The sequence below is a fragment of the Apis mellifera genome, linkage group LG13, assembly GCF_003254395.2.
Source record: "Apis mellifera strain DH4 linkage group LG13, Amel_HAv3.1, whole genome shotgun sequence".
Lineage (NCBI taxonomy): Eukaryota > Metazoa > Arthropoda > Insecta > Hymenoptera > Apidae > Apis > Apis mellifera.
Genome location: NC_037650.1, coordinates 4,317,816 through 4,328,916, shown reverse-complemented (window position 1 = coordinate 4,328,916; position 11,101 = coordinate 4,317,816). Strand labels below are relative to the sequence as shown.

General features: G+C 35.7%; 2 protein-coding genes across 2 annotated transcripts; one reads left to right on the top strand and one right to left on the bottom strand.

Moving 5' to 3' along the window:
• The first annotated feature begins 2,440 nt into the window (after positions 1-2,440).
• Positions 2,441-8,999, top strand: LOC726248 (protein artichoke). Its single transcript, XM_016915790.2, has 10 exons — positions 2,441-2,639; positions 2,708-3,878; positions 3,946-4,652; positions 5,171-5,495; positions 5,584-5,850; positions 6,216-6,369; positions 6,468-6,680; positions 6,752-7,472; positions 7,548-7,879; positions 7,945-8,999. The coding sequence occupies exons 1-10, from the start codon at positions 2,473-2,475 to the stop codon at positions 8,430-8,432; spliced, it is 4,545 nt and encodes a 1,514-aa protein (XP_016771279.2). The 5' UTR covers positions 2,441-2,472; the 3' UTR covers positions 8,433-8,999.
• On the bottom strand, positions 8,808-10,777 carry LOC408413 (26S proteasome non-ATPase regulatory subunit 7). The gene is made up of 4 exons (XM_391960.7): positions 10,539-10,777; positions 10,283-10,375; positions 10,025-10,203; positions 8,808-9,932 (listed from the first exon to the last, which is right to left on the bottom strand). The coding sequence occupies exons 1-4, from the start codon at positions 10,711-10,713 to the stop codon at positions 9,417-9,419; spliced, it is 963 nt and encodes a 320-aa protein (XP_391960.2). The 5' UTR covers positions 10,714-10,777; the 3' UTR covers positions 8,808-9,416.
• Between the last annotated feature and the right edge of the window lie 324 nt (positions 10,778-11,101).

Here is an 11,101-nt window from a genome sequence, read left to right as displayed (position 1 = left end):
ACCAGTTGCAACACAGATTTCTTCTTTTCTGTATTTGTGCGTTAATAAATGCAGAATTTTTAATTTCTATGAATCTAGTTAAAGTAAGCATTCATATATTTATTATACTTATATATTTATTATTTCTAATAATAAAAATTTATATAGTGTGTTATTATTATTAAAAATCATATATTATTGTGAATTATTCATTTAAATAATCTAATATTTAATTCAATTTATTTTTTAATACAGGTTTTAGATGTTAACAGATAAAAAGATATTCAAATGCTGTATCTGAATGATTAATGCAATTAAATACTGGTTAGCTCTCGAGGAATGGAAAATTTTTCAATATTATTTCGAATCGAATTAATGTACATTTTCCTACATCTTGACAAAAGCGAATAAAAGAAGATGGTATTCATATCATCTGGACTGGAACACATTTAGCTGCACGTTTTCAAGAAAATTATAGAAATCGTGATTCTTGTCGATATAAATCAAAGAATTGTTGTGAACGTAAATTGAAATTATTTACAGTGATATTACAATTAAATAATATTAATTTTTTACGAATCTTATTCTTACATCATCGTTTCAATATTTTGTAAAATATCTCTATAATTAAAATCGTTCCTAATTTTTTTTTTATATCTTCTTATAGATTTGAAGCCTGAAAAATTCGTAAGACGGCCAATTTTAAATCCGAAATTTGTCACTGTCACCAATTTGGTAGATCGTAAAGATTTGGTGGAAAGGGAAGAATTTCCTGGAAGCGTGCCTTCACGGTGGTTGGACACAGCACTTCGCAATTCTCTTTTCGTCCCGCTCGCCATCACCCACGCCACAGTCATCTTCTCCCCTCGAGTTTGTGCATCAGCACGTTTTGTACAAAACTTCTTCGTGTAGTTAGTTCGTATCCGTTCGTAACGAGAGTACCGGGTTTCCAACTTTTCCAAACGCGACGTGTTGCTTTTTGATCTGTGAATAGTGGCAGTGCTACTTAATCACATCGTTCTCTAGAAAGTATAAATAATTAAATTAAAAAGATCGATTTCAAGAAACGTTTTTTTATTCGGGAATAAATCGAGACTTTTGGCTCAGCTAGGAGAAATTTAAAAAAGGTAGGAATGATCCTCGCAAATCAATAGGAAGAATCGAGTAGTTTTGACATTTTAAATTGCAATGATTAAATAATAAAAATAACTAATAGAATAATGCGATTTTCATCGTTTAATCTTACTTTTATTTGTTAAAATGTACGTACACTTGTCTACTTCAAAGTTGCATAAAATTACTTGCCATAGTTTAAAGAAAGAATAAGAACTAACAAGACAGAGGAAACGTATATCACTTTCACTGGTATCGTGTACTGATCGTACACTATAGTTTCAATCACAGTTACAGGACATTAACAATAAAAAAAGAAAAAAAAAGGTGCTGCACCTGTATCAATTATACGCATTGTAAGTCGTAACTAATAGGATATACAACAAAGGATTATGTCAACCGTTTGCAATTTGCGTCACGCGAAGACTCGTTTAACTAGGAATGTTCATAGAAAAGTTCATTCGTCAAATTGTACGGTACAATTTTAAAGCTCACTGAACGATGAAAACCGATTTCCTAACAATCAGGTAATAGGTTCAGATATTATCAGGTAACAATCAGGTTAATCTAGTTTAGAGGAATGCAAATGTAATCACGTGAGTGTAACGACCTGTATATCTGGATTCTGACGCGCTCCCTTAAATTTTCAACAAAACATATGGTTACGAGTTATATGTGTATATATATATACATACATATAGTTTTTTGATTAAATATTTTAATTAACAATTGCTTCATATCAACATTCCTTACGTCCGAATGCATTTTTAGGTCGTTCGATTGTTTCCACTTACGGAAGGCGCATTATGAAACGCACGTAGTCACCCGTGAACACTATCCTCGAAGAAGAAAACCTTTGTTTTCGTTCTATCAGATAGAGTAAAAAGACTTTCCTCTTCCGTATCGATTCCCTTAAATTACTTACTCAAATACCTTTGTTCTTTCGATGATCGCGATAAGAGGATTCGACATTATTGTTCGTGAAATAAATAAAACGTCGCGATTAATACAATAATGCTTTGTCAATTTAATCAAGACGTAGCCGTGTCGTAGCAATTTCGGGTGACGCGGTAATTAACGCGGGGAAAGATTTTCCTAGCGGTCTTCTTTAACTTTGCTTACGGTATGAAACGTTAATTTTGTCGTCTACGACCGTGACGTGTAGACACCATGTATACACAGTTTTTCAGTTTATGTTTCAAAAGAACATGACAGGACAGTTAACAGTTTGATTACAATAATCCAAATTTCTGATAAAAGAAAAAAGAAATTATATTCATATTCATATCTTTCTACAAATTGAACAGTTAGAGATAAAATGATTCTTACAGAAAATGTGGGACTGGTGTTTAAGGTCGTAGACCAAGATCCAAATGCGCTATGATTAAATTACCGTGGGGTAGAGGCGTCTTTATAACTGGCTGGTTTCTGACACTGTTATCCTTGATCAGTGTCAGTGCTCAGTTAAGTTCCGAGTACGGGTGTCCTACTCAAGAGAGGATTCTACCTTGTAGATGTTCCACTCGTGACATGGAGATTCAAATATGGCAAGTGTCACGCTTTAAGAGAAGAAAAATCATCGAATCAAGATTCATCTCTTATTTGTTGTCGATAGGTGCAGTCACAGTGAGTTGCCGAAAGTTCTCGAGGGATTAAAGGCAGTGAGCCATTATCTAGATCGACCGGTTGACGAGTTGATCCTGGAGAACAATAATCTACCTAGTCTGCCGGGCAAAGTGTTTGCCAGTCTGCGCGTTCTTCGTTTAATGCTTCGAAACAATCGTCTGGAAAGAGTGTCGTCAGGGTGGTTAGAGGGCCTTCACGACTCCTTGCTAGAATTGTTTATCGTGGAACCGGATTTACGTTCGTTACCTGTGGACAGCCTCGAAAATTTGCTTGGTCTCGAGGCGGTAACGTTGCAGAGCAGAGCGATGAAGAAGCTTCCTAGATTCTCCGGACTGCCGAAACTCAGATATCTCCAGATTAACTCACCCGCCCTGCTAGAACTGGCCCCAAGAAATTTTCGAGACTTGCCTAACTTGGAGCAATTTCACGTGTTCGGTAGTCCGCGTTTGATACGTTTGGAGGCTGGTCTGTTCCGGGGTCTACCGCGGCTCGAGTTGATGAATATCACGGACTGTGGAATTCACTGGGTCCATCCTCGAGCCTTGATAGATTTACCAGAGTTGAAAGAGATCTCGTTGGTCGGAAATTCGATCGTGGACGCGGGGATGATTGGCCGTGCTTGCATGGATCTGCCCTCCCTCTCGATGATACGCCTGGACAGAAATCGCATAAATCGTCTTGGCGAAGGCGCATTCACAGATTTATCGGTCCTCTCCCGCCTCTACCTGTCGAGAAATTATATCACCGAAGTGTTCGCCGGAGCATTTCAAAGAATGCCGGCGTTGAAAATTGTCGATCTGAATCACAATCTTATACATCACGTGCATCCCGAATTCTTCCCGCACAGATCTGGGAACGTATTGGAGGAGATGTGGTTAATCAACAACGATCTGAGCCACGTCTCCGAACTGAGATCTATAATGGAAGCATTGCCCAGATTAAAATTCCTCGACGTTAGCCACAATCAGATCGAAGAGATACCGTTTGGATCGTTAAGGGGACACCTTACGCTGGAGAGGCTTCACCTTGATCACAACAGAGTGGCCTTTTTGCAAAGGGAAACCTTCACCGCGATGCCCGCTCTCAGGGAACTTCGATTGAAAAATAATTCTTTGTCAAACTTATTGGAAGCGCCGTTCTGGAACTTGCCAGCGTTGAAAGTAAGTGATCCTATGTCGAAACGTTCCCTCATCTCTTCCGATAATCGTGACGTGTTATCAATTTCAGGGACTAGATCTTTCCGAAAATTACTTCCGCCATATAGAACCTCGTTTATTAGCGAATTTGCCAAGTTTGAGACGTTTGGACGTGAGTGGAAATGCGGTTGGACTTATAGAGCCCGATTCATTCTTGGGCACGCCGTTATTGGAGCACGTGAACGTCTCTGGAAACGCGCTCTCCGTTGTCCATCCACTGACGTTCAATCACTTGGCTAATCTCTACGAGTTGGACGTCGGTTGGAATCGAATGCTCGAAATAGTTCCCGGTTTACCGAGCAACATAGAGCACCTTTACATGCCTATGAATCGCATGGTTATCTTACCAGCAATATCCTCTCAAGATCTGGACCTCCCGCTTCTCAGATCCTTGGATCTCAGCGCAAACGGAATTGAGAGGATACTTCCAGGCAGTCTGACCGATTTGCCGAATTTGAGAAAGTTGAACTTCGGCTACAATTCTCTTCGACTCGTAGAGGAAGGTGCTTTCGAAGGTTTGTCGAGATTGGAGCAACTGGACTTGAGATACAATCGAATAGTCACCCTACATGGGCGAAGTTTTAGACCGTTGAGATCGCTGATGGATTTGAGCTTGCGGGGTAATCGTTTGGAAGTTCTAAGGCCAGACATCTTCCAGGAAAATATTCGATTGCAGAGAATAGATCTCAGCAGAAATAATCTCGCTCAAATACCTCACGCAACGTTTTCCAATACCAGGTAATATAATCCATTGAAAAAAGAAAAATTACAATTTCTTGTGTGCAACTATATAATGCTGCCATATTGCGTACAAAAGTATATTAAGATGCGCCATTTTTTTGCACGTCAACACGCGAATAGAAAAGCAGTTTCACTTGTGGTTATATGGTTGCATCACTAGCAAATTGGTACCTAGAAAGTTCTTCGCGTTGAACGTCTCTTTCTAGTTGTTAGGTAGCACTATCCTGGCGTATCGTTAATTTTCTACTATGTAGTCTGCGTTACTTTAACAAACAAGCGAGCTTTAATCGATTAAATCGAAGAAAAAATTATTAATTAATTAATCATTATTTAACTGAATTTAGATATTAATAGCAATAATACGCTCTTTATAGATTCTCGAAACCTAACAATTTTTTATAAAATTTATTTAAACGATATTAAATTAAATCTTAAATTTAAACAGACGAATTAACGAAACACCTGCTTCCGTTAATGATTCCGTATCAAAGGGAGGAAACGTTTGTTAATTGCAGAGACCTTCGTGAATTGTACGCGTCGCACAATACTTTGACCGAGTTACCCGGATCGTTACACGGGTTAACAGCTCTTCAAGTATTAGACTTGAGCTTTAACAAGCTGAACATCCTGTCACCGGAAACATTGAGCAGTCTATCGGCCTTGCTCGAGCTCAAACTTGTCAGGAATCGTATTCGTGAGTTGCGCGAGGGAGCCTTCGACGGCCTGCCGCAATTAACGTTAATTGATCTGGAAAATAACGATCTGAGGATTATCGAGAGAAACGCCATCAGAGCTTTGCCAGAGCTGCAAGCGATACGACTTGGAAAGAATCGATTGCAGGTAGCGGAAAAAAAAATATCTACATTTTCTTAAAAATTATTAAAATCGTCATTTGGAATAATAATAAAAAAAAAAAAAAATTGCACAGATAATTCCAAGCGGAGCTTTCACCGAGTTGCCATTACTGCAAAGCGCGGAACTTCAGGAAAATCGGATTCAGGAAATTGCTAGCAATGCATTCATTAACGTGCCTCACCTTCTCTTCCTCAATCTAAGCCACAATCATTTACCTTCGTTGGATTACATTGGTTTGGACAGCTTGCGTTCCCTGGAAGTTTTAGATTTGAGCAATAATCGATTATCCAGAGTATCCAGCAACAGTTTATCATCGATGGAATGGCTAGTCGAATTGAAAGTAAGTAATAAAACTGAGAGTGAAAGTAGAAAGAATTGCTTCGTTTGGATTCATTTAACGACTCGCTAATTAAAACGATTAATAACCTGTTGTGATAACTCTTTCTTTTAAACTCTTAATTCGAAAGCAAGAATCCATGGATTTTTCGTAACCATTGTACTTAACGGGCAAATGATAGTAGTAGGGATTTAGTCTTTAGTAATAAGGAGGAATACTTTCTCGTCGAGAGTGAAACCTGGCCACGAACCGTGGTGCGAGGCCACTCGTTATGCCGGCGGAGCATAATTGTATAGCAGCATCGTTAATTAACAAGATAGCGGATCGTTATACATACATACATACACGTTGTCCACGTTTAATTGCAGATGGACAACAACCGTATTTGCACTGTCCAAGGCTCGCCTTTCGATAAAATGCCGAGGCTTCGGGTTCTCAGCTTGAGAAGCAATCGAATGGCTTCCGTTTCGGAAGCGGCCTTCAAAAGATTGAGATCGAATATCGCCGTCTTAGATATCGATGGTAGTTCAATTTTTTCTCTGTCTATCGTTCCACGCACAGACGTTACTAATTTCTCTTTCTCTTTTTCTTTTGTAAGAATAATTTTATTCGTGATAAAGGTAATCCGCTCTCGTGTTCCTGTGGAATGTTATGGTTAAGAGGATGGTTACAGCAAGCTTCCTCCGAAGGACCAAGATGCGCGGATGGATCTTTGTTCAAGGAAATTAGATTGGCGCGTCAGGATTGTCAACGGGAAAGACAAATCGATCCGATTCACCCTGGCTGCGAGGCGGAAATGATCGACATTGCACCGTATCCTGTCTCCTCTTCTAGTGGGTAACAGTTATTGGCTTCAATTATCACTTTCTTTTCAATGCGTTTGAATTGAATACGTCTCTCTTAGTATTTGGGGCAACGGAGATGGTACCGTTAAGGATGAATTTAAAGGAGTCTTCGACGAGAAAAACCCCACCCAATGTTCAAGATGCTGATTATTTCTACGAGTATCCTGATTATCAAGATAGTAAAAATGACACGTCAAACGTGACACTCGCATCTACTCAATTAACCACTGTATCAACAAGCGATGAGAAAACCGTTCAAACGACGGAGAAGATTTCAACCACGACGAATAATACCATTCCTATAAAGAAAATTACCTCGATGCCTCCCTCTCCTAGCAGCTCCGGCTTCACCTTCTTCGGGGTACCTTTGCCTAGTCTTAACTTCAATCTGTGGGGAAATTCGAGAAGAAAATTCGAGAGGAAGGATTCTTCGGGAAGACCTGAAAGAGGTCGTTACAGAACGTTTCCGCCCACGGAACCAGAAATTCACAGAGGAGGTTTCGTACCATTACCCCGAGGACAGGGTGGATTTGTGCCTATCGTTGATCCCAGATTAACGTACGAGAGACAAATTAGAAATGAAACCTCGAAGAATTCGAACGCTACGCAAGAAGAACGGAAACGGTGGAAGAGCGGAAACGGGACAATCGCAAAGGTTGAAAGAACTTATCTAAGAACAAACAAGTCTAAGGTAGGGCCGAAAGAAAGGGAAGAGTTATCCACAATATCTGTCGATGAATCTGATTTTCATTGGCAAATAAATGGCGTGAAAAAGATTAGGTAAACAGAGAATGATTAGATAGAGATGCATGTATAGAAAAATAATCATTATATATTTTACCTATCTTTTTCTAGTTCTGCCACAAATTCAACAAAGGATTCGAATACTGCATCAGATGAACTGCACCATGAAGGGAATGGAACTTCTATTGAAACTTATAACGGAGAAAATCTGGAAATGATTAGGAAAGCGATTAAAAACGAAGAGAAATTAAAACAAGTGGAAGTCGCGAGTAGAATCGTTTGGACTACGCCGAAAAATACCTTGGAAGCGACGAAAGATGTTTTATCCAAAGAGACATCGACGGAGATATTAAAAGGGGAGAAACATGTGTACTGGGATACAGAGGCAAATGAATTCCAAGAAACGTCCAGTGTCGCGACAAACGTTCGAAACGAATCAATTGGTAAAATTGTACTTTTTATCATAATTTCAAACAAATAATTTAACATTTCAATATTAAATTCGTAGATGATTCGAGTGCTGGTATAACGGAACGTTCTTCGACTTTTCATTCAACATTTTCGGAAAATCGGAAGAATTCCACATCTCAAGCTTCTCGAGAAACAGAGGCATCACCGCTTTCAGCGTTTTTAGTTCCAGGAGGTCAAATACCCTCGTTGATCCAAAATTTGCGCCCGTTAGGTAGACCAACGATAACAAAAGTTCCATCACCAAGAATTGGCCTCATCGCTGAACCAGAAAAACAGAAATCTATGGCTGAAGCTGTTCAACGAAATTTGGAAAATGAGGAGGAAAAATTATTCGGAATAGATGGATCTTCCAATGAGAATGCTGAAGTTCTTGAAGACAATTCATTTAATTGGTATTTTCAACATTATAACGATACTAATTTAGAACCTTTTGTTGGTGTAGCATATAGTGGAGGTGAAAAGACAAGTGTGGCTCGATGGACTTTATTAAGTCAAATATATCTTATTTTATACATTTTCATATAAAAACATGAAAGATTAAATATTTTCGGTAATTAATTTATTGAATAATTCATTTTTGAAATTTTCTTAATAGTTTTCTTAATACGATTGATCTGAATGGTGGAAAACGAAATGAAGAAAATTCAAGTGTTATGAGATTATATTAAATGTTTTGATAATAAAAAACATATTGTTTATTCGAGATTACATCTTCTGAACAGATACCTGCACTGTAAAAACTTATTTTTAGATTAAAATTTCATATTTCGTGATCAAATGTGAATTCTTATGATACAAAGAAATGCATAATTGATACATTGTGCATCTCTTGATGACTATATTATAGAGTTCTTATATATTCGTGAAAAATAAATAAAATTATAAGCTTGAATTGATCGATTTTTTTTTTTATTAGTAACGTAATGTAATGATTAAGAATGTTTAAATTCTCTAGAAAACATGTTCATAATATCTAAGGACTGTATATATTATAAGAATCTTATCTGCTATTTTCAGATAATATAGAAAATTTCGGTACATTCAAATGTATCGTTAATGACAATTGAATAATATTCATGGTTCATGAAAAAATCACGAAATTTTTTATCCATTAATACATTATATAAAAGTTAAAGGTAATTTGAGGCAGTTGCTCATTCCTAGAAAAAAAAGTTTATCCGTTATTACACAGTTATTACGTTATATCATCTCATAAACGTTTAATATTAAAATTCTTAATAATTGTGCAAAATTATTAATATAATTTGTGTTTGCTATAAATCGTGGAAATGTGTAACTGCATCTCTACCATTATATCTTTTATTTAATGTATATGTGATAGAACACTTTAAAAACATTCGTCATTTGTTTTATTTTGGTGTTAATTTGAAATACCAATTGTTTGTAAGCACAAAATACATTTGTACATGTATAAACAAACTTTGCAATTGTGAACTTCTGTAATGTTAACAGTCTCAATCACACAAATTAGTTTCAGTTTCACTTTGTTCACTGACTTTTATTTTTTATTTTATCTTTCTCATCTTTTTTTTCTTCTTCTTTCTTCTCATCCTTTTTTGTTTCCTTTTTATCTGTTTCTTTTTTCTCAGCGTCACGATTAGTTAATTTATTATTGATTAAATTGTGTAATGCCACTATAGATCTAACAAGAGCAGCAAGATACACAACTAACATTTGATCATTTGTTTTCACATAAAGCGAATCAACAAAGCTAGTTTGTGTCATATCAGGAAGTAAGTTAAAAATGTCTTGTAGCTGATAAACAATTTGATGATTAATAGGTAATTTACCACTACCAACTTGCAGTAAATAATCTCTAATTTCTCTAATTTGTTCGTGAAGGCCTTTTAAACCTAATAATTGATTTGTAATTCTTTGACTTAAGGTACCAACTGTGGTATCCTTAATATCTCTTAATAAATGTTCTACACCTACTTCCTCTGCTTCCTCTGCACCAATTTCACTAGGAATGTGTTCAAAAGTTTTAGATGTTGGAGAGCCATCCTGTATATAATAATTTTATTTATTATTATATTTTATTAATGATTATGATATAAATACATCATCAAATACGTCAATTATATTATGAAACTTACATCATGAACTTCTTCAACAGCTTGATATGCTTCTGTTGGAAGACCAAGATCTTTAGGTTTAGCGTCAATGATGACCAAAACAGAATTGGGGCAATATCTTCTGATTAATTCATTAATTGCAACATCATTTTGATGTAATTTAGGTCCAGTATGATACCAACCTACTACCTTTTCACGAGCTATATAATAAGTGAAAAAAATATAAAATTCAAATTTTTGATTGCTTTCAAATTCATATGCATACAAATAAATGCGTACCATTAACTTTTTTGAACATTCCATACATATTTTCAAGATAATCATGATCAAGGAACCACACACTTTTGTCTTTATCATCTTCATCAAAAGGAACTATAAATAAAAATAATAATATTTAATTTTATAACAAAAATAACTTTATTTTATTTATAAAAATTATTATAAAAACAATAAATTAACGAAGAAATAATAAATTTATGACCAAAATTTATAAAAATCAAAAGGAAATGATGAATATTAGTAGTGTCAATCTAACCTGCAAAACTATTTGACACGTCCAGCACGCCTTTCGCCCTCCAACATCCCAAAAGAACACCAACAACTCTTTTTTGATTACCAATTTTTCCCATACGATTAAAGTGATCCACTACACTTAATAAAACTAAAGGATGCACCACAACTTTCGTTGTTACAACCTCTTGACTCGGCATTTTTGAGCAATTCCTTTAACTTTCGTGAACGTAGCCACAGCAGAAATATCTAAAGTTATTCACTGAATCATTCATGAAAGACCCTTCTACCCAAAGTAAATAATATAAATGCCGTTTCCAAGAAAATATATAATTTATATCATGTTAAAAATTAAAATTGCAAAGATATCTTTAAAAAGTAAAAATATTATAATATTTAAAGAAATAATTGAATTCAAAATTCAGGAATATCTTTCTCTTAAGATTATTTAAAAAAATTTTATATTTAATTTTTATATAATTTTTTTCAATTTTTTTTTAGTGAAATAAAATAAAAAATAAAGCTTTTACAAGATTAAAATAAATCTTTTTTAAATTATAAATATATTTTCATTCGGGATAAAAATTA

Coding starts and splice junctions, on each gene's coding strand:
- LOC726248 (XM_016915790.2), top strand. CDS start 2,473: ATGATTAAATTACCGTGGGGTAGAGGCGTCTTTATAACTGGCTGGTTT. Junction 6,370..6,467: donor CGCCGTCTTAGATATCGATG/GTAGTTCAATTT, acceptor TTCGTGATAAAG/GTAATCCGCTCTCGTGTTCC. Junction 6,681..6,751: donor GTATCCTGTCTCCTCTTCTA/GTGGGTAACAGT, acceptor CGTCTCTCTTAG/TATTTGGGGCAACGGAGATG.
- LOC408413 (XM_391960.7), bottom strand. CDS start 10,713: ATGCCGAGTCAAGAGGTTGTAACAACGAAAGTTGTGGTGCATCCTTTA. Junction 10,376..10,538: donor CGTGTCAAATAGTTTTGCAG/GTTAGATTGACA, acceptor TTTTATTTATAG/TTCCTTTTGATGAAGATGAT. Junction 10,204..10,282: donor AATGTTCAAAAAAGTTAATG/GTACGCATTTAT, acceptor CTTATTATATAG/CTCGTGAAAAGGTAGTAGGT.